This window comes from Ranitomeya imitator, chromosome 1 (assembly GCF_032444005.1).
Source record: "Ranitomeya imitator isolate aRanImi1 chromosome 1, aRanImi1.pri, whole genome shotgun sequence".
NCBI classification, from domain to species: domain Eukaryota; kingdom Metazoa; phylum Chordata; class Amphibia; order Anura; family Dendrobatidae; genus Ranitomeya; species Ranitomeya imitator.
The window spans coordinates 1,037,396,094-1,037,419,586 of record NC_091282.1 but is presented as its reverse complement, the minus strand read 5'-3'; the positions used below and the strand labels follow the sequence as shown (position 1 = coordinate 1,037,419,586).

At 42.1% G+C, this 23,493-nt stretch overlaps 1 protein-coding gene across 4 annotated transcripts in view; it reads right to left on the bottom strand.

The window, feature by feature from the left end:
- The window catches only part of DCLK2 (doublecortin like kinase 2), a 197,323-nt gene that overhangs the window by 16,535 nt on the left and 157,295 nt on the right, over nt 1-23,493 (bottom strand). For all 4 annotated transcript variants that reach the window (XR_011316970.1, XR_011316971.1, XM_069744050.1 and 1 more), the window contains 5 exons: nt 18,513-18,646; nt 15,677-15,754; nt 15,144-15,240; nt 12,886-12,966; nt 2,960-3,073 (listed from right to left, as the gene is read on the bottom strand). Coding sequence is in view for 2 of the 4 variants with exons in the window: in XM_069744050.1 (XP_069600151.1) it covers nt 2,960-3,073; nt 12,886-12,966; nt 15,144-15,240; nt 15,677-15,754; nt 18,513-18,646 (504 nt within the window). In the remaining 2 variants the exon portion in view is untranslated. The remainder of the gene's footprint in view (nt 1-2,959; nt 3,074-12,885; nt 12,967-15,143; nt 15,241-15,676; nt 15,755-18,512; nt 18,647-23,493) is intronic.

Here is a 23,493-nt window from a genome sequence, read left to right as displayed (position 1 = left end):
ACCTAACACAACACGTAGGAACAAATGACACAGCAAAAAGGACCTGGAAACTACATGTAGAGACTTTGAAGTTCTAGGCCGGAAAGTGAAAAAACTGGGAGTGCAGGTCATCTTCTCATCCATCCTTCCAGTGGATGGACATGGACCAAGGAGATTGAACAGGATTCTACAGGTGAACAATTGGCTACATCAATGGTGCCACGAGCAACGTTTTGGATTTCTTGACCATGGAATGAATTACCTGTATGATGGACTCCTTGCTAGAGATGGGTTGCATCTTATGAAAACAGGAAAAAACATATTTAGTAGATGCCTTTCTACACTCATCAGGAGAGCTTTAAACTAGAGCAATATGGGTTGGGAAATACACGGCAAAAAATATGCAGCTAATGAATTCTTTTGAGAACCCTTCTATTAGTGGAAATAAAGAACAAAAACAACAAATTTTGAATGAAAACAGAGAAGCAAGAGAAACCAACTATAAACTAAAATGTGCCTATAAAAATGCACAGTGCATGGGAAACAAACAAGGAGAAATGGAGCTGCTAAAACAGGAAGAGAGATATGATGTCATAGGCATCACTGAAACTTGGTGGGATAATACACATGATTGGAATACAACCCTTGAAGGCTTCAAATTATTTGTAAGAAACAGGATTAACAAGTGGGGAAGAAATATTGCATTGTATGTTGGGAAAACCTATATGTCCACAGAGATCCAAGCTTCAGAGTATGGTAGTTCTGCAAAAACGGTTTGGGTAAGAATACAAGGAGAGAACAGAAAGGACACTACTGTAGGTGTTTACTATAGGCCACCTGGACAGACTGAAGATATGGATGAACTATTTTTACATCACGTCTTTGTTTTCAAAAAAGTATTACATAGTGATCATGGGAGATTGTAACTATACAGATATTTGTTGGGAATCTCACGCAAAAGTAATGGGTCCAGAAAATTCTTCTCTCGACTGACAACTTTATCTTTTAAAGGGTAGAAGAGAGCAAGAGGATAGGCCAACTTGGACCTAATTTTTACCAACAGGGAGGAAATGGTTGAGGAAGTAAAGTTGGCTGGAAATTTAGGAGGAAGCGATCATGCTATGCTCAAATATTACAAGAGGAGGAAGACCAGCGATTACTCAGACTTTAAGGTAGGACTTCAGAAAGGCAGATTTTAATGGACTCGGAAAGAAGGTACAAAATGTTCAATGGCTGGATGTTCTACAGGGCAGAAATGTCCAAGAAAAATGGGAGATTTTGCTAAATGAAATTCTCACGATCAGTAACAATCCCGAAAAGAATGAAGAAGCATATGAAGAGAACAGGATGGATGAACACAGAACTTAAAACACTTGCTAAAAAGGATAAAAGAAATGTATAATAAATGGAAAGAGGGGGCATATCTAAAGAAGAATATAATGCTGTCTGCAGGTAATGCAGGGCAAGCTTTAGAAGAGCCAAAGCCAGTAATGAAGTGAGGCTTGCAAGGGAGACCAAAAGCAACTGTCATGGGTGTGTCAGAGGCTGCAGACAGTTGCACTGCCTTTAGCTGCAGAAGGTCTCAGTAACTGGCTTTGCAAACTCCTTCCTAGTCTTTCTGACTTTAAGACCCAGTGGCAACCTCACCCGGCTCTAGTTGACACACCTGGAACGGGGTGTTAATAACTCCCAGCTTGCTGCTGAAAGTTGCGGGTGATATTTCTATTTCCATTTCCCTGCTGAGGCTAGGAGCCATTGCAGTCAGCTATCTTACTTCTTGCTGTTGCTGGAGTACGTATGTGTTTCTTTCTGAGCCTACTCAAGCTAAGTGTTCCCCTTGTTTGTTTATCCCACCTATGTTTAGTGGTAGTGGGGACTGACTACAGCATATCCTGTCCTCCCCTATGCAGGGCTTATCGCCAGGGTCAGGCAAGGATTAGGTATTCTGCTCAGCGATAAGTGCGGAACCTATATAGGGACGATAGGGAAGACAGGGTGATATTAGATCTGCCTAGGGGTCTCCACTCCCCCCTTCCCTAGTGTTTGGTTCACTTTCCCTTATCCCTTTGTGTTGCACTTATCCTTTCGTACACTGTGCGTGACAGCAATAAAAAAGGATTTTGGGGTTTATGTCAAAAGCAAGAGAAAAGTCAAAGATGCTATGTGATTTTTACAGGATGAAAAGGAAGAAGTGGTCAAAAATGAGGTTGAGAACTTTTATAATTCCTATTTTGCATCTGTGTTCTCTAAGGCTATGCAGGCATGTTAAGTATTTGCTTGCAGAAATTTCTGCAAGGTTTCTGCATTTCTTGGCAGGAAAAACGCTGCAGCAAAAATGTGCATTTTTTGCATGTGTTTTTGTACAGCAATGAAGGTTTTCTTTAGCTAACTAAAGATATTTAAAAAAAAAAGTTTTCTGATGTAATTTCTTGGTTCAACACCACCTTTGTCATGCTGGTGTCAGCAGCTGACATTGACACCAAGCCCTAGGTTTAGTAACGAATTGAGTGTCAGCCCGATACCCTCATTACTAAGTCGATAAAGTAAACACAAACATACACACAAACCTACACACACATGGTTACTAAGGATGATTGAATAGCTTTGGATAAGAGCTTATCTGAATATCTATAGCGCTTACTGAATAGCTACCTCGGTAACCTGGAACGCTCCCGATAATCAGCTGTTCAGCACCGCAGCTGCATGTGTCACGGCTGTGTGACAGTCACAACACATGCATGGAGAGCCTGTTTGTTGGGCTCTCCATGCATGTTGATGGAGATGGTTTAGTGAATCCTGCAATGAGCAGAGGGTTGGACACTATGACCCTGGTGGACCGTTCCAACTATATCATTCTAAAATTCTATGATTGTTGAAGGTAAAACAATCACGAAAATCCTATCAAATTGTGGGAAATGCATTGTTCTTTTATATATAAACCAGAAAATCTGTAACACTGCGGAACGTAAACTATACTCACCATGATCACAGACACTCCAGCCATAGTATTATTGTCCTTGGGTAACGAGTTAAAATGCTGCTTTAATTTACCTGTGACGTCAACCTGCATATTATTCCCCAGTGAGGCATCATCCTGTATAAAAAAGTACACGGCCTATTAATTGGCATGGTAATCATATATTCATCAATGCGCATCTTTTTAGTTGACGGAACACTTATTCTGTAGTACATTTTATTTATGGATTTTGGAGTCTTCTTGTTACCCAGCCTATTATTTTAATAATGTCGTGTGTTTGTTGTTTAAGCAATTTGTGTATCAATAAAATGCCCAACAGTAGCATTGTTTCCTTTTTTGAGGTTCTCCAGTATTTAGAAGTTTAGCCTATAAGATTTGGCTGATGGCAGGATGTAACAAGCATGAATATATGGTTGACACTGAAATATCGTTCCTGGGGTTCATTGTGTCAGCTAAAGAGTTTAAAATGGACCCTGGGAAGGTGAAGGCTATAATTGATTGGGCTCAACCTCGTGATCTGAAAGAATTGCAATGATTCTTAGGGTTCACTACTTACTACAGAAAGTTTATTAACACGAAAGGGGGCGGATATTAAGGTCTGGTCGCTGGATGCTGTTAGCTTCTTTGATAAATTAAAGGAGTGCTTCATGTCCGCTCTAGTTTTAATTCAACCTGATCTTCAGAAACCGTTCATTGTAGAAATGGATGCCTCAAATTTTGGGGTAGGGGCTGTTGTCGCTGTCAAGTTAACTTTTGAAGAATGGAGACATTTTTTGGAGGGAGCAATTCATCCTGTTACTGTGGAGACAGATCACTACGTCGTACACTCATCAACATTGAAATTGCAACATCATGAAGGAGAAGTTGTGGAATTAGGGAAATTACAGGATCGATACACGTTTCCTGCTTTGAGCAGGGGGTTGGAGCAGATGACCCAGGAGGTCCCTTCCAACCTTACCATTCTATGATTCATGTTAATAAAATACAAATGATGACAAAATGGAAAGAAATTCTAGAATGGTAAGGGGTTAAAGAGATATTTCTGTAGCTGATGAGGTATGACTGTGGCTTAGAATATGCAGTTTTTGCACAACAGATATAAGGGTAAAAAAAAGATTAGGCTTGATGGATTTTATCCATTGAGGACCAGGCCAGTTTTTATTTTTGCGCTTTCGTTTTTTCCTCCCTTTATTCCAAGAGCTATAACTTTTTTTATTTTTCAGTTGATACAGTTCAAAGTATGATAAAACAGCAAAATAAAGTGCAATTCTACAATTGTTTGTTTTTTTTTTTTTTTAATTTAGAGAGTTACGGTAATTTTAAGGTAAAACTGGCCCAGCAATAAGACTTTACAGGTCAGTATGACTACATAGATACCAAGCATTCATAGTTTTTGCTTTATTTTAGTGGTGGAAATTTTTTTTCCTCTTGTGTGGCCACTTTCCAAAAGTCATGACAGTTAATTTTTTGGGCCATGGGGCTGTGTGAGGGCTTTATAAGTTTTAATTATCTGGCAAAAAATATGATCAAATAAAAGGAGACAAGAATGAATGGCCTCAAAGTACACACGGACTACCGCATGTAGATAATCGGAATGAAAGAGACAAAGTCCTCCAATAACAATAAACTTTAACCCCTTTACCCCCAAGGGTGGTTTGCACGTCAATGACCAGGCCAATTTTTACAATTCTGACCACTGTCCCTTTATGAGATTATAACTCCGAAACGCTTCAACGGATCCTGGTGATTCTGACATTGTTTTCTCGTGACATATTGTACTTCATGATAGTGGTAAAATTTCTTTGATAGTACCTGCGTTTATTTGTGAAAAAAACGGAAATTTGGCGAAAATTTTGAAAATTTCGCAATTTTCAAACTTTGAATTTTTATGCAATTAAATCACAGAGATATGTCACACAAAATACTTAATAAGTAACATTTCCCACATGTCTCCTTTACATCAGCATAATTTTGGAACCAATTTTTTTTTTTGTTAGGGAGTTATAAGGGTTAAAAGTTGACCAGCAATTTCTCATTTTTACAACACCATTTTTTTTTAGGGACCACGTCTCATTTGAAGTCATTTTGAGGGGTCTATATGATAGAAAATGCCCAAGTGTGACACCATTCTAAAAACTGCACCCCTCAAGGTGCTCAAAACCACATTCAAGAAGTTTATTAACCCTTCAGGTGTTTAATAGGAATTTTTGGAATGTTTAAATAAAAATGAACATTTAACTTTTTTACACAAAAAATTTACTTCAGCTCCAATTTGTTTTATTTTACCAAGGGTAACAGGAGAAAATGGACCCCAAAAGTTGTTGTCCAATTTGTCCTGAGTACGCTGGTACCCCATATGTGGCAGTAAACCACTGTTTGGGCGCATGGGAGAGCTCGGAAGGGAAGGAGCACCGTTTGACTTTTCAATGCAAAATTGACAGGAATTGAGATGGGACGCCATGTTGCGTTTGGAGAGCCACTGATGTGCCTAAACATTGAAACCCCCCACAAGTGACACCATTTTGGAAAGTAGACCCCCTAAGGAACTTATCTGGATGTGTGGTGAGCACTTTGACCCACCAAGTGCTTCACAGAAGTTTATAATGCAGAACCGTAAAAATAAAAAATCATATTTTTTCACAAAAATTATATTTTTGCCCCCAATTTTTTATTTTTCCAAGGGTAAGAGAAGAAATTGGACCTCAAAAGTTGTTGTCCAATTTGTCCTGAGTACGCTGATACCCCATATGTGGCAGTAAACCACTGTTTGGGCGCATGGGAGAGCTCGGAAGGAGCGCCGTTTGACTTTTCAATGCAAAATTGACAGAAATTGAGATGGGACGCCATGTTGCGTTTGGAGAGCCACTGATGTGCCTAAACATTGAAACCCCCCACAAGTGACACCATTTTGGAAAGTAGACCCCCTAAGGAACTTATCTGGATGTGTGGTGAGCACTTTGACCCACCAAGGGCTTCACAGAAGTTTATAATGCAGAGCCATAAAAATAAAACAAAATTTTTTTCCCACAAAAATTATATTTTAGCCCCCAGTTTTGTATTTTCCCTAGGGTAACAGGAGAAATTGGACCCCAAAAGTTGTTGTCCAATTTGTCCTGAGTACGCTGATACCCCATATGTGGGGGGGAACCACCGTTTGGGCGCATGGGAGGGCTCGGAAGGGAAGGAGCGCCATTTGGAATGCAGACTTAGATGGAATGGTCTGCAGGCGTCACATTGCGTTTGCAGAGCCCCTAATGTACCTAAACAGTAGAAACCCCCCACAGGTGACACCATTTTGGAAAGTAGACCCCCTAAGGAACTCATCTTGATGTGCTGTGAGAACTTTGAACCCCCAAGTATTTCACTACAGTTTATAACGCAGAGCCGTGCAAATAAAAAATATTTTTTTTTCCACAAAAATTATATTTTAGCCCCCAGTTTTGTATTTTTCCAAGGTTAGCAGGAGAAATTGGACCCTAAATGTTGTTGTCCAATTTGTCCTGAGTACGCTGATACCCAATATGTGGGGGGGAACCACCGTTTGGGCGCATGGGAGGGCTCGGAAGGGAAGGAGCATCATTTGGAATGCAGACTTAGATGGATTGGTCTGCAGGCGTCACATTGCGTTTGCAGAGCCCCTAATGTACCTAAACAGTAGAAACCCCCCACAAGTGACCCCATATTGGAAACTAGACCCCTCAATGAACTTATCTAGATGTGTTGTGAGAACTTTGAACCCCCAAGTGTTTCACTACAGTTTATAACGCAGAGCCGTGAAAATAAAAAATCTTTTTGTTTTCCCACAAAAATTATTTTTTAGCCCCCAGTTTTGTATTTTCCCAAGGGTAACAGGAGAAATTGGTCCACAAAAGTTGTTGTCCAATTTGTCCTGAGTACGCTGATACCCCATATGTGAGGGTAAACCCCTGTTTGGGCACACAGGAGAGCTCGGAAGGGAAGGAGCACTGTTTTACTTTTTCAACGCAGAATTTCCTGGAATTGAGATCGGACGCCATGTCGTGTTTGGAGAGCCCCTGATGTGCCGAAACAGTGGAAACCCCCCAATTATAACTGAAACCCTAATCTAAACACACCCCTAACCCTAATTCCAACGGTAACCCTAACCACACCTCTAACCCTGACACACCCCTAACCCTAATCCCAACCCTATTCCCAACTGTAAATGTAATCTAAACCCTAACCCTAACTTTAGCCCCAACCCTAACTGTAGCCCCAACCCTAACCATAGCCCTAGCCCTAACCCTAGCCCTAACCCTAACCCTAGCCCTAACCCTAACCCTAGCCCTAGCCCTAACCCTAGCCCTAACCCTAGCCCTAACCCTAGCCCTAACCCTAACCCTAGCCCTAGCCCTAACCCTAGCCCTAACCCTAGCCCTAGCCCTAACCCTAATGGGAAAATGGAAATAAATACATTTTTTTTTATTTTTCCCTAACTAAGGGGGTGATGAAGGGGGGTTTGATTTACTTTTATAGCGGGGTTTTTAGCGGATTTTTATGATTGGCAGCCGTCACACACTGAAAGACCCTTTTTATTGCAAAAAATATTTTTTGCAATACCACATTTTGAGAGCTATAATTTTTCCATATTTTGGTCCACAGAGTCATGTGAGGTCTTGTTTTTTGCGGGACGAGTTGACGTTTTTATTGAAAACATTTTCGGGCACGTGACATTTTTTGATCGCTTTTTATTCCGATTTTTGTGAGGAAGAATGACCAAAAACCAGCTATTCATGAATTTCTATTGGGGGAGGCGTTTATACCGTTCCGCGTTTGGTAAAATTGATAAATCAGTTTTTTTCTTCGGGTCAGTACGATTACAGCGACACCTCATTTATATCATTTTTTAATGGTTTGGCGCTTTTATACGATAAAAACTATTTTACAGAAAAAATAATTATTTTTGCATCGCTTTATTCTCAGGACTATAACTTTTTTATTTTTTCGCTGATGATGCTGTGTGGCGGCTCGTTTTTTGCGGGACAAGATGACGCTTTCAGCGGTACCATGGTTATTTATATCTGTCCTTTTGATCGCGTGTTATTCCACTTTTTGTTCGGCGGTATGATAATAAAGCGTTGTTTTTTGCCTCGTTTTTTTTTTTTTTTTCTTACGGTGTTTACTGAAGGGGTTAACTAGTGGGACAGTTTTATAGGTCGGGTCGTTACGGACGCGGCGATACTAAATATGTGTACTTTTATTGTTTTTTTTTTTATTTAGATGAAGAAATGTATTTATGGGAATAATATTTTTTTTTTTTTTTCATTATTTTGGAATATTTTTTTTTATTTTTTTTTACACATTTGGAAAAATTTTTTTTTACTTTTTTACTTTGTCCCAGGGGGGGACATCACAGATCAGTGATCTGACAGTTTGCACAGCACTCTGTCAGATCACTGATCTGACATGCAGCGCTGCAGGCTTCACAGTGCCTGCTCTGAGCAGGCTCTGTGAAGCCACCTCCCTCCCTGCAGGACCCGGATCCGCGGCCATCTTGGATCCGGGGCTGGAGGGAGCAGGGAGGGAGGTGAGACCCTCGCAGCAACGCGATCACATCGCGTTGCTCCGGGGGTCTCAGGGAAGCCCGCAGGGAGCCCCCTCCCTGCGCGGTGCTTCCCTGCACCGCCGGCACATCGCGATCATCTTTGATCGCGGTGTGCCAGGGGTTAATGTGCCGGGGGCGGTCCGTGACCGCTCCTGGCACATAGTGCCAGATGTCAGCTGCGATAAGCAGCTGACACCCGGCCGCGATCGGCCGCGCTCCCCCCGTGAGCGCGGCCGATCGGCTATGACGTACTATCCCGTCCAGGGTCAGATAAGCCCAGGGCACCTCGACGGGATAGTACGTCTAAGGTCACAGAGGGGTTAAACATAAAGAAATTTTATTCAAATACAAAAATTTTTTTAAGAACAATTAAAAGTAGGAAATGCCAGTAAACCATACATGTGATGGAAAAAATGCAAACGCTGGACGTTTAAGTAATCAGATTATGCCATAAATAGGACGATGTACATATATATATATATATATATATATATATGGTATGCCATATATAAGAGACCACAGATTAATATAAATCAAGATATGAATAAAACTAAGTACAAGACATAAAGTGCATAGTGCAGAAATAACTGAATTAATTCATGTGGCTATAATATATCCAAAGGCATAAAGCAATACACGTTAAGTAAATACCATTATGACTAGAATATCAGGTTAACATGGTTTTCATGTTAAAGTAGGACTGGCAAACGTATATCAACCAATACCTTACATATATTGATATGTTTTTTGCATGTTGTATTTTTTTCGGGGTGCAGTCGGGCCCAAATGGTTCTGTAAACTGTGGCCTCTATTCACACAGGATGCATTATAGTCAGCACTGGGCAGCCCGCCATAGGGCGTCATTAATATGCTGAGAACCAGATGCTCTGCATTCCTTGTGTGAACATTGCCACATATGGAGTATATTTTTTTGCATTGGTGTACCACACGGCTAATCCCTGATTGAAGGCTGGCTGTTTCATTTGGTATTGCACCTGTGCAACTGCCATTTTACTTGGGTCCGCTGCACCCTGTTAGTGCAATTGTATTGAGGCCCATTTAGACAGGTAAGCATCTCTGCCTGTTTTTGTTTTTTTTCTTGAATATTAGAGGATTTTTTCCTCTTTTTGTGGTTTTCTTGTACAGTCATGGCCAAAAGTTTTGAGACTGATTTTGGTTTTCATGAAGTTTGTTACTTCAGTGTTTTTAGATCTTTTAGTCCAATATTTCTATGGTTATGGAAGTATCTCAATAGTTACAGTATTGACCCTTATTTTTCATAACTTCTACGATTCACAATGTCATGCAGGATATCAGCTTCTGGGCCAAATTCTGACTGATAGCAACCCATTCTTGCCTAATCAATGCTTGGAGTTTATCCGCCCTCTGTTTGAGAAATGACCACAGATTCTCAATGGGATTGAGATCAAAGGAGCTTACTGGCTATTGACCCAAATTTTAATGTTTTCTTCACCGATCCACGCAGCTATCACTTTTGCCTTGTGACATGGTGCTCCACCATGCAGGAAAAAGCATTGTTCATCACCATCTGTTCCTGGATCATTGGAAGAAGTTGCTTATGGAGGATGTTTAAATCCCAATCTTTATTCATGGCAGTGTGCGAGTGAGCCCACTCGCTTGGATGAAAAGCCCCCACACATGAATGGTCTTAGTATGCTTCACTGTTGGCATGGTACATGACTCATGGTAGTGCTCAAGTTTTCTTCTCTGGACAGTTATTATTCCAGATATCCTAAACAGACTGAAGGGGGCTTCATCAGAGAGTCCCTTGCAATTCAGTGCATGTATTATCTGCAAAGTTATTTTCTCTAATGAAGCCTCTTTCCGACTGTTTGGGACATATGGAAAAATGATTATCTGAAGAAGAAAAGGTGAAAGCTGCCATCCAGCCTCTTGGTGAACATTACATTTTGAGTCCATGACCAGGAAACTCCAAAGGTCTCAATCCCAATGAGAACCAGTGCTCAGGCCTCAAACAGCAGGTGGACAAACAAAAACACAGAAATTCTGATAGATTCCAAGCCTTGATTAGATAAGAATGGGTTGTCATCAGTTAAAGGGAACCTGTCACCCCGAAAATCGCGGGTGAGGTAAGCCCACCGGCATCAGGGGCTTATCTGCAGCATTCTGTAATGCTGTAGATAAGCCCCCGATGTTACCTGAAAAAGGAGAAAAAGACGTTATATTATACTCACCCAGGGGCGGTCCCGCTGCTGGTCAGGTCGGATGGGCGTCTCTGGTCCGCTCTGGCGCCTCCCATCTTCATTCCAAGACGTCCTCTTCTGATCTTCAGCCACGGCTACGGAGCAGGCGTACTTTGCTCTGCCCTGTTGAGGGCAGACAAAGTACTGCAGTGCGCAGGCGCCGGGCCTCTGACCTTTCCGGCGCCTGCGCACTGCAGTACTATCCTCTGCCCTCAAGAGGGCAGAGCAAAGTACGCCTGCGCCGGAGCCGTGGCTGAAGATCAGAAGAGGACGTCTTGGAAAGAAGATGGGAGGCGTCGCAGCGGACCGGAGACACCCATCCGACCTGACCAGCAGCGGGACCGCCCCTGGGTGAGTATAATATAACGTCTTTTTCTCCTTTTTCAGGTAACATCGGGGGCTTATCTACAGCATTACAGAATGCTGCAGATAAGCCCCTGATGCCGGTGGGCTTACCTCACCCGCGATTTTCGGGGTGACAGGTTCCCTTTAAGGTACCTTCACATTAAGCGACGCTGCAGCGATCCAGACAACGATCCCGATCGATGCAGCGTCGCTGTTTGGTCGCTGGAGAGCTGTCACACAGACAGCTCTCCAGCGACCAACGATGCCGGTCCCCTGGTAACCAGGATAAACATCGGGTTACTAAGCGCAGGGCCGCGCTTAGTAACCCGATGTTTACCCTGGTTACAAGCGTAAAAGTAAAAAAAAAACAAACACTACATACTTACCTTCCGCTGTCTGTCACCCGGCGTTCTGCTTCTTTGCACTGTGTAAGCACACCGGCCGGAAAGCAGAGCGGTGACGTCACCGCTGTGCTCTGCTTTCCGGCTGGCCGGCGCTCACAGTAAAGAGAAGCACAGCGGGGGACAGACAGCGGAAGGTAAGTATGTAGTGTTTGTTTTTTTTTACTTTTACGCTGGTAACCAGGGTAAACATCGGGTTACTAAGCGCGGCCCTGCGCTTAGTAACCTGATGTTTACCCTGGTTACCAGTGAAGACATCGCTGAATCGGCGTCACACACGCCGATTCAGCGATGTTTGCAGGGAGTCCAGCGACGAAATAAAGTTCTGGACTTTCTGCAGCAACTAACGATGGCGCAGCAGGATCCTGATCGCTGCTGCCTGTCAAACTGAACGATATCGCTAGCCAGGACGCTGCAATGTCACGGATCGCTAGCGATATCGTTCAGTGTGAAGGTACCTTAAGGATGTTGCCCAGAAGCTAATACCCAGCTGCAAGGGAGCATTTCTGGATATCAGCAATGTAAATACTGAGACTTTGCATAAACTTGATGTATTTGTCAATGAAAGATTCAAAACCTATGAAATACATACTTATATTAAATATTGTACTTCAGTAACAATAGAAACATCCAACAATCATAGTGAAACTTTGTGTCAGTCTCAAAACTTTTGGTCACAACTATGGAGGTATTAATAAGGAACAAGCAATCATTCCCTCTTTATTTTCTGCCTTAGTTATTTGTGGATTTATGTGTAAGAAGGTCAGGGGCACAAATACACATAAAAGCGATCAGTGTTTGTTACTGACTTTATTTGTATAAATCATGGGCAAACCAGCGAAAACTATGGGTCTGATTCATTAAGACTGGCGCAGTACACTTGCATTTTTGAGTATCAACCGCTGAATTAATTAATTTGGTACATTTTCTCAGTGACGTGTACACACCAGAAATGCTATCGTTGTAAAAAAAACACTGCAACTGTTGATGAAATTGATGGGCAGGTGTTGCCATGCCCCATCCCGCCCTGTCATCCCTCAGCTCCGCTAATTTTGTCAGAGCTGCCCGAAATGCCAAAAGTCGCAAAGTTGGTGAAAACCTTTTGATGAATCAGGGACTATTTTTTGTACTTGATACCGCTTTTCTTTCTGAAGTCTCTCCATTTTTAAATAAAAACATACGTTGTCAAATTTCTAGACTGGTGATGCGGATAATTTTGATGAATATTTCTCTTCTACATTTCTTTATTTGCATTGGGTTATATACCGGTATAAGAAAAGGATGGACAAGAGTCACAAGCAGTGAGGTAATAAACATTTTATGGAACTCATTCAGATTACATTGTGTTCTAAAGGATGGGAAACCAGATGGGGTGAATACCAGGATTTTACTTACAGACACCCAGGGGTGAGACAGGATCTGATCTGCTGTAAACCTGTCTTCTACATTTACTTGTAACATGCAACTGATCAGCTCCTAGGAAGAAAAAGTCACTATTAATATTTTACAATGTATAGTGTGAGTAGAGTGAGGTGCTCTGCATGGATATTTAGAGGCCTTGTTACAGACACATGTATTGAATGATAAGGAATGCTTAGGATCACATGATGATCACTTATTTTTTAACGGGTCTTAATTACTGTATTATCACTGTATATATCTTACCATATTATTGCGAACCTATTACAACCTATTAAGCTCTGTCAAGCGTTCAAGGGGTTATCTACGTTTTTAAAGGGAATCTGTCACCTCATTTTTCACAATATAAGCTGCGGCCACCGCCATTAGGGGCTTATCTACAGCATTCTGTAATGCTGTAGGTAAGCCCCTGATGTAACCTGAAAGATAAGAAAAACAAGTTAGATATTGCTCAACCAGGGGCGGTCCAGGTTCGATGGGCGTCGCAGGTCCGGGTCCGGCACCTCCCATTTTCATGCAATGAAGTCCTTTTTTTTATTCTGTTGCGGCTCCTGCACAGGCGTAATTCTCTGCCCTGTTAAGGGCAGAGCAAAGTACTGCAGTGCGCAAGCGGCGGGAAAGGTCAGAGAGGTTCGGCGCCTGCGCACTGCAGTACTTTACGCTGCCCTCAACAGGGCAGAGAATTATGCCTGCGCAGGAGCCACGACAGAAGCAAGGAAGAGGACGTCATCGCATGAAGATGGGAGGCACCAGACCCGGACAGCAACGCCCATCGGACCCAAACCGAGGCCGCCCCTGGGTGAGTATAATCTGACTGGTTTTTCTTTTCTTTCAGGTAACATCGGGGGCTTATCTGCAGAATTACAGAATGCTGTAGATAAGCCCCTAATGGCGGTGGCCGCAGCTTATATGCGAAAAATGAGGCAACAGATTCCCTTTAAAATTGTTGACTAATCCTTATGATAAGTCATCCTAGACTCTGGGCACCCCTACTATCAGCGGTGTCCAGAGGACACAGAGCACCGCATTTACCTAATAGTTGTGCTGGTGATTGAAGCTTTTTTCCATTCTATTGACATTATATGCTATTATAGGAGTTGAACGTTTTAGATCTTGCTTGGACATGATCCGTCTCATTTTCAATCTTATAAACCATGACACAAATATTATGGGAATTGTCTTATAAAAAAGAGTTATTAGTGATTCACAGGATAGGTGAATCACTTGGATGATCACAGTATGATCACTTGGATCAGACCACTTGGAATGCCCACCACTGAACAATGGGGGGATCATAAAGTTCCCTGTATATTTAGGGGTGGTGCACATGCATGTCCAGCTCTATTAACTGTCTGGACTGTGAATGCATTGCTTTGCTTTCTACAAATCCATAGAACTGGATGGAGTGGTTGCCACGCATGCAAACATCCACTCTATTCACACAGGGGACTTTGGAACCCCTGTTCTTATACTCAGTGAGGGGCCCATTGGTCACACCTATAGATAGACGATTAAAGTTGTTTATTTGACAACCTCTTGAAAAGCATAGCTTCCCATGTTAATATTAAAATGACAACTATTGAGGTAGAAGTTCCAAATACAGGAATAATAAAATAGTACAAAACACTACACTATGATGAAAGCAGATAAACATAGAAGCTGTTAGATTACCATTCCCTAGAATGCCTTAAATAATAACATAATTAGTACTTAAAGAAGCACTCCCATCAAAAATATTCTTCTTCTAATATATTGCAGTCATCATATTATATTGCAACAGATTAGCTAAATCCTTTCTATGCTCTATGTAGAAACAGGAGGTCAATTTTTCCTGTATAAGTCATGAGTGACTGCAAAAGTCCCTGGCAGGGGGAGATGGGAGGAGTGCTTCTTTAGTAGTGATTCTGCAAACAATGGAATCGCATGGAGGCACATTTCAAATGCTCATTATAAAATTACTGATGACAAACCAGTGGTCATATTCCATTCCAGTCTCCTTACGCCCCTGATAAACATTGGACAACCAATCGCTGGAAGCTATGGATGTCACATTACATAACCAGACAGCCATGATACAAGTCACTGAGGCTAGAGACATGGTTTTGCATAGACAATACACTGACCTATAAGAGCACGTTATAAAAATATATATACAAAAGCAAGTTATTATTATTTCTTCTTTCTTCTTATTATTAGAATTTCTTCCTCAGAAATACAATATATTAAACTCAAACCTTTGCAGACTCGGTAATGTTATCCCAGTATGGGGATGGGAATTCAAGCTTTCCAATCAGAATCTGATCAAAAAGATCTTCCTGTAGATTATTCTCACTGCAAAGAAAATATATAACATGTCATTTTGGGGAAAGGTTATGCATTTTCAACTGTATGCACAGGGCTATTTCCACTAAGTTGTCCTTTGTTGTCATAATCTCCATTAGAATGAAGATATTAGTTCTATATATTGGGACAATTCACTGATTCCATGTGATGCATCTGACTAAGCACTTCCATGCCTTGGCTGCCATCAATGATATACAGTGCATACAAACATACAAGTCAGTGTTTTTCAATAATGTTTTAATGCTTGGATAGGTCATCAATGTTGCTAGTAATCCTTTGACAACAGTAAAGCATACGAAAATATTTTTCAGTGTATGCATTTTACAGACACCTCGGCAAAAATATAGTATCACAGAATACAATGTGTAAAAGCATTGCTAATTCAATCATAACACCACTAGATTTTCACAGAAAAAAATGTTACCTTCTGAAAGGTGGGAAACCACAGAGCAAGATGTATGTGATCACACCAGCTGCCCATATATCAACTTTTAAACCATACCTAAGATGAAAACAAAGACCATTACAAAAAGAATTCAGCTGCTATCACCAGAGAATCTAATATATAATTGCCTAGAATACTACTTCCTGCAATTTGTGCCAACTTCCGTGGCTTTGTCCGGAGCTAATGTCCGGAGCTAATGTCCGGAGATAAGTGACGTCAACAGTGTCCAGTGTCTGATTGGTTGCCGCCTGCTGCGAGCGACCAATCAGAAACGTGCCGTACTGTGACACACTCCGCCCGCCATTTTGGTGTGATTTTTGAATTTTTACCTCACAGCAAGTTTCTACTGCGTGGAGGCGGGCCCAGTGACGTTGCTCTTCAAGCTCCTGCCGAATTTCGTCAAAAAAATGATAATACCATTTACCAAAACTATATATATTTAGTTGTGAAGTGGTTCAGTGACATTTTCACACCAATTTTGAACTTTTGTTTGGTGTTTTCTCCATATACTGCCTATTATTTTTGTTTTTTCTTACTATTATTTATTAATTGTATTATTCTTACATTTGAATAAATAAAGTATATATGGATTCTAGACTCCCGATTCTTTAGAATCGGGCTGCCATCTAGTAATATATAATAGATGCACTGCTCATTGAATACACCTTGATTACATCTTTGTCATTTTGGTCCCTTCCATACATTGTTGTGGCTGAACCTTATATTCATGCTGGGCATGGGGTGCAACAAGTAACATAGGGTCACACTCTACCATGACCACCTTCAACAGCAAATCATTTCAGGACATTCATTGGTTCTAATGTCATGTTTCTTTTCTTCATTTCCTTGGTCCACGAAGGATCTTTATTTCCCCATCCAACTTCACAATAAGTGCATGACTATGGAACAAGGTCCACTAGGATAGCAGCTAACATGGTAATTATACCCCACACTATTGGTGCAACCTGTGGGGCCCAGAAAGTAAAGGGGCTCCATTTATACCTCCATAGCAGTAAGCTGCTTTTGCCATAGACATAGAGAGGGTCCCATATACTGTTCTTGCACAGTGGTCCCCTTCAGTGTCCACCACTGAAGCCATGGTGTAGTCAGAATTTCAAATTCATGCATTTAATTCACAAAACACGCTGTAATCCTAGTAAAATAATTATTGAATTATGCAGTAGATACAGTGGGGCAAAAAAGTATTTAGTCAGTCAGCAATAGTGCAAGTTCCACCACTTAAAAAGATGAGAGGCGTCTGTAATTTACATCATAGGTAGACCTCAACTATGGGAGACAAACTGAGAAAAAAAAATCCAGAAAATCATATTGTCTGTTTTTTTAACAATTTATTTGCATATTATGGTGGAAAATAAGTATTTGGTCAGAAACAAGCAATCAAGATTTCTGGCTCTCACAGACCTGTAACTTCTTCTTTAAGAGTCTCCTCTTTCCTCCACTCATTACCTGTAGTAATGGCACCTGTTTAAACTTGTTATCAGTATAAAAAGACACCTGTGCACACCCTCAAACAGTCTGACTCCAAACTCCACTAGTGTGAAGATCAAAGAGCTGTCAAAGGACACCAGAAACAAAATTGTAGCCCTGCACTAGGCTGGGAAGACTGAATCTGCAATAGCCAACCAGCTTGGAGTGAAGAAATCAACAGTGGGAGCAATAATTAGAAAATGGAAGACATACAAGACCACTGATAATCTCCCTTGATCTGGGGCTCCACGCAAAATCCCACCCCGTGGGGTCAGAATGATCACAAGAACGGTGAGCAAAAATCCCAGAACCACGCGGGGGGACCTAGTGAATGAACTGCAGAGAGCTGGGACCAATGTAACAAGGCCTACCATAAGTAACACACTACGCCACCATGGACTCAGATCCTGCAGTGCCAGACGTGTCCCCCTGGTTAAGCCAGTACATGTCCGGGCCCGTCTGAAGTTTGCTAGAGAGCATTTGGATGATCCAGAGGAGTTTTGGGAGAATGTCCTATGGTCTGATGAAACCAAACTGGAACTGTTTGGTAGAAACACAACTTGTCGTGTTTGGAGGAAAAAGAATACTGAGTTGCATCCATCAAACACCATACCTACTGTAAAGCATGGTGGTGGAAACATCATGCTTTGGGGCTGTTTCTCTGCAGAGGGGCCAGGACGACTGATCCGGGTACATGAAAGAATGAATGTGGCCATGTATCGTGAGATTTTGAGTGCAAACCTCCTTCCATCAGCAAGGGCATTGAAGATGAAACGTGGCTGGGTCTTTCAACATGACAATGATCCAAAGCACACCGCTAAGGCAACGAAGGAGTGGCTTCGTAAGAAGCATTTCAAGGTCCTGGAGTGGCCTAGCCAGTCTCCAGATCTCAACCCTATAGAAAACCTTTGGAGGGAGTTGAAAGTCCGTGTTGCCAAGCGAAAAGCCAAAAACATCACTGCTCTAGAGGAGATCTACATGGAGGAATGGGCCAACATACCAACAACAGTGTGTGGCAACCTTGTGAAGACTTACAGAAAACGTTTGACCTCTGTCATTGCCAACAAAGGATATATTACAAAGTATTGAGATGAAATTTTGTTTCTGACCAAATACTTATTTTCCACCATAATATGCAAATAAATTGTTAAAAAAACAGACAATGTGATTTTCTGGATTTTTTTTTCTCAGTTTGTCTCCCATAGTTGAGGTCTACCTATGATGTAAATTACAGACGCCTCTCATCTTTTTAAGTGGTGGAACTTGCACTATTGCTGACTGACTAAATACTTTTTTGCCCCACTGTATGTGACATTACAGAACGTACCCAGTCTCTGCAATTATTTCTGGGGCAACATAAGTTGGTGTACCACAGACAGTGTAGAGCGGCCCGTCTACTATTGTGGCCAATCCAAAGTCTCCAAGCTTTAATGATTTTGTTCTATCAGGATATTCACAGACCTTAACGAAAAAAATAATACATTAATAAGATAAAAATAATTGGTTCAATCTCGTTTTGCCATGGGTGTTATGATCACATAAAATACTGTAAAAGTTCCTATTATTTAACTGATACATGAGAGTGACTACAAGACTATTGCACATAGGCAGGCAACATTAAAAATGCCAAATTATGGCTCCATATAAGAGTTATATAGTTGTGTGAAAAAGTGTTTGCCCCCTTCCTGATTTCCTATTCTTTTGCATGTTTGTCACAATTAAATGTTTTCAAATCACCAAATTTGTCAATGGCCTTTTCTTAACAATCCTTTCAAGGCTGCTGGTATCCCGGTTGCTTGTGCACCTTTTTCTACCACCTTTTCCTTCCACTAAACTTTCCATTAATATGCTTGCATACAGCACTCTGTGTACAGCCAGCTTCTTTAGCAATGACCTTCTGTGGCTTACCCTCCTTGTGGAGTGTGTCAGTGACTGCCTTCTGGACATCTGTCAAGTCAGCAGTCTTCCCCATGATTGTGGAGCCTACTGAAACAGACTAATGGACCTTTTTAAACGCTTAGGAAACCTTTTCAGGTGTTTTTTGTTAATTATTCTAACTTACTGAGATAATGAGTTTTGGGTTTTCATTCGCTGTAAGCCATAATCATCAACAAACACTAGAAATAGATCCCTCTGTGTGACTCTATATAATATATGAGTTTCACTTTTCGATTGAAATAAATTAACTTTTTGATGATATTCTAATTTTGTGTGAAGCACCTGTATATTATTGTCATGGTCTGTTGTATGATAAAAAAATAAATATATTTGTTGCTATTTAGGATGCAGATATTATCCCCTTCCCGACATGGCAATTTTTCATCTTTGCTATTGTTTTTTTCCCATCCTTTCCTTCAAGACCCATAACATTTTCATTTTTCTGTCGACAAAAACGTAAGATAACTTGAACTTTTGAAGAAGTAGTAATTTTAAATGACACCAAACATTTTACTTTTCAATGTACTAAAAAGCAGGAAAGTATACTGACTGGGTTAATTAATTTTAGATTTTGATATATCAGACTTTTAAGGATGTGGCGATCAAATACATTTATTTTTTTTGCAGCGTATACTTTAATGGTAAGAAAAGTGGATAAGACTATTTAGATATTTTTTACATAATTGTAAAAAAATTTCCTTTTTTTACATGATCTTTTAGTCCTTGTGGCTAACTTGAACTTGTTATTGTCTGATTGCTTATACTATACACTGCAATACCACAGTAGTACAGTATACAGTAAGAATTACTGCCTCTTATGAAAGCCAGTTTGTGGCTGGTCTTCATAAGAGCACCATCATAGGGCCTACAGGAGACCCCTGGCTGCCTTACCAACCTATATTCACCCCTGCGGTTGTTTTGGGGGGAAGGGGAGTGGGCAAGTGAAATAGTGCACACAAACTGCTTGCGTGCCTAAGGCTACGTTCACATTAGCGTCATGCGACGCAGCGTCGTCGACGCACGACAACGCATGTGTCATGCGCCCCTATCTTTATCATTGGGGACGCATGCGTTGCGTCGTCGTGCGTTTTCGGAAAAACGCACGACGCATGCGTCGTTTCACCGCACCTGGGTGGCGTCGGAGACGCTACAAGTTGCATTTTTGTAGCGTCAAAAAAACGCACGCGTCGCACTTGCGTCGCTCGTGCGTCGTCATTGCGTTACAATTTCCCATTGAAACCTATTGACAACGCACTTGCGTCGCGTGTGTGCGTCATGCGTGCGTTGTGCGACGCATGCGTCGTTAAATAAAATTAAACAAAAAAGTGTCTAGACAGTGTCTAGACAGTGCAAACAGTGATAAAAACATCCCCCATATATAAAGAAAATGTTGGATTGTTTGTCACTTCTGCTGCATGCTACACATCAGGCTACACATCAGACCAGACTGTCTTTTCATCCGCTGTCCAGAGATGTAAGTATAGAATGATTCTCTGCATTTTCTACATGTTTTTTAAAATTGTTTTTGCAAGTTGTGTATTATATTCTGCACTGTGGTTAAAGATATTGTGGTATTTTTAGTCTGGCTGTGATGTATGGCGTGGTATAGGATGGCGTTTCATTGTCTGCGGCCTTGATTATTGTTCTTTCCAGGATAGATTTTTCTTTTCAATTTATTGGTTTGGTGGTGTTTTTTGGATTCAGTTGTGATGTTTTATTCTTGCGCTATATGAATTTTATTGTCTCCGGCCATGTTGGTTTTATTGTAAAGTATGGTAGTATAGTATGATTCTGCGCCAGGGGCGTAGCTAGAGCTTTTGCCGCCCGGGGCTGCTCCCGAGTTTGGCGCCCCCCCCCCCCTCGGCTCAATACACACATAGGTTACCAAAAATAGGACAACACACATGATCGGGTCTGCAAAAAAAGAAAACAAGTTCTGCTTACCTGACCGCGCTCCTGCTCTCTCCACGCAGCTGAAGCGTGCACTCGCTAGCGACTGACAATGACGTCAGAAGCCGTCGACGTGTGCGCTGCGGCCGACTTCAGCTGCCAGCTTCCAAATGGCTGGTGGCTGTTGTTAACTATTGACGTACGCCCGCACGTCAATGGCGTTAAACAGCTGCAGCGCCGGCCGCGGTTTTAGAGGGCCCCGGGCGAAAGAGTCTCAGTGGGCCCCCCCTTTAACACACAGCATGATTCATGATGCAGATACAGCACAGAAATATAGCATAGCCACATAGCATATAACACAGCCCACGTAGCATATAGCACAGCCACGTAGTGTATAACACAGCCCACGCAGTATATAACACAGCCCACATAGCGTATAGCACAGCCACGTAGTATATAACACAGCCAAGTAGTATATTGCACAGCCCACATAGCATATAACACAGCCACGTAGTATATAACACAGCCATGTAGTATATTGCACAGCCCACGTAGCATATTGCCCAGCCACGTAGTATATAACACAGCCATGTAGTATATTGCACAGCCCACGTAGCATATTGCCCAGCCACGTAGTATATTGCCCAGCCACGTAGTATATTGCCCAGCCACGTAGTATATTGCCCAGCCACGTAGTATATTGCCCAGCCACGTAGTATATTGCCCAGCCACGTAGTATATTGCCCAGTGATGGAGTATACAGCACAGAGCCACGTAGTATACAGACTTAAAATAAAAAATAAACATATACTCACCCTCCGATGAATTCTGGCCCTGTATCGCACGAGGCAGCTTCCAGTCCCAGGGTTGGTATGAGCGCAGGACCTGTGATGACGTTGCGGTCACATGACCGTGACGTCATGGCAGGTCCTTCTCACATACCATCCTTGGCACTGGAAGCTGCCGCTTGCATGGAGCGGGCACTGGAGCGTTGCGAGGAGCGGGAAAGGCGATGGAGGGTGAGTATAGCAGGTTTTTTCATTTTTTTATTATTTTTAACATGACATATTTTTACTATTGATGCTGCATAGGCAGCATCAATAGTAAATAGTTGGGGACACACAGGGTTAATAGCAGCGGCCCGTTACCGCTGCTATTAACCCTGTGTGAGTGGTGACTGGAGGGGATTATGGAGCGGGCGCTGATTGTGGGGAGTATAGAGCAGGCGCCGGGCACTGACTGCAGCGGAGGGACTAATCGGACTGTGCCTGTCGCTGATTGGTCGCGGCAGCCATGACAGGCAGCTGCCGAGACCAATCAGCGACGACAGACAGAGGCCGCGACCAATGAATATCCGTGAAAGAAAGAAAGACAGAAGGACAGACAGAAAGACGGAAGTGTGACCCTTAGACAATGATGTAATATATATATATATATATATATACATATATACTTCTCACCTGTGTCTTGCCTCTCTGTTGTTTTCTGTCTCTGTTCTCACATCTTTTCTGTCTCCCGCTCTGATTTTCATATTTCCTTCTGCCTCTTCTTCCTGCTTGTCCGTGGCTCCGCCCCCGACATTTAGCCCCGCCCCTCCATGGCTCTTCACATTGTGAGAGCTGTGACGCTGCTGGAGGGGCGGGATCGGAGCTTCTGCTGCTGACTGCAGGTGCGGGGGTGAGTCACAGCGTGTGTGACTGTGTGCCCCTGCTACACTGCAGCCAGCAACTCTGCACGGCCGCGCGCACTGCCAGCGCTCTGCTCCAGTCATCATAATGCTGGAAGGAAGGAGCAGAGAATGAGTGCGCGCAGCCGCGCTGATAGCCGCCCCCACATTGTGCCGCCCGGGGCGGCCCGCCCCCCCGCACCCCCCTTCCTACGCCACTGTTCTGCGCCCTGTTATTAAATGTAATAATTTTTATTGCAAGTTGTGTATTATGTTCTGCACTGTGGTTGTGTAAAGACATTGTTGTATGTTTCTGGTTGTGATGTATGGCGTTGTGTGGCCTTTTATTGTCTCCGGCCCTGTCGGTTTTATTGTAAAGTATGGTAGTATAGAATGATTCTGCGCACTTTTATTAAATATAATAATTTATATTGCAAGTTGTGTATTATGTTCTGCACTGTGGTTATGTAAAGACATTGTTGTATGTTTCTGGTTGTGATGTATGGCGTTGTATGGCCTTTTATTGTCTCCGGCCCTGTCGGTTTTATTGTAAAGTATGGTGTGTTATTAACGTTTCTGCCCTTAATTTTTGGGGGTTGTTAATTTTTTCCTTTCAAAAATCTATTGTGTTATTTGGGTTGCTCCGTGCATACTGTATTTTAAAAAAAAAAAAAACTCTCTTTTGGGATTACCACATAGGGTCTGTTGTATATTTGTTTTGTTATCTGTAGGCTTTTGTTTACTCTGGCATTGGGTTGTCTCTGCCATTGTTTCTTTTAATCAATGTGGCAGTGTTGTTTGCACAGCGTTAGTT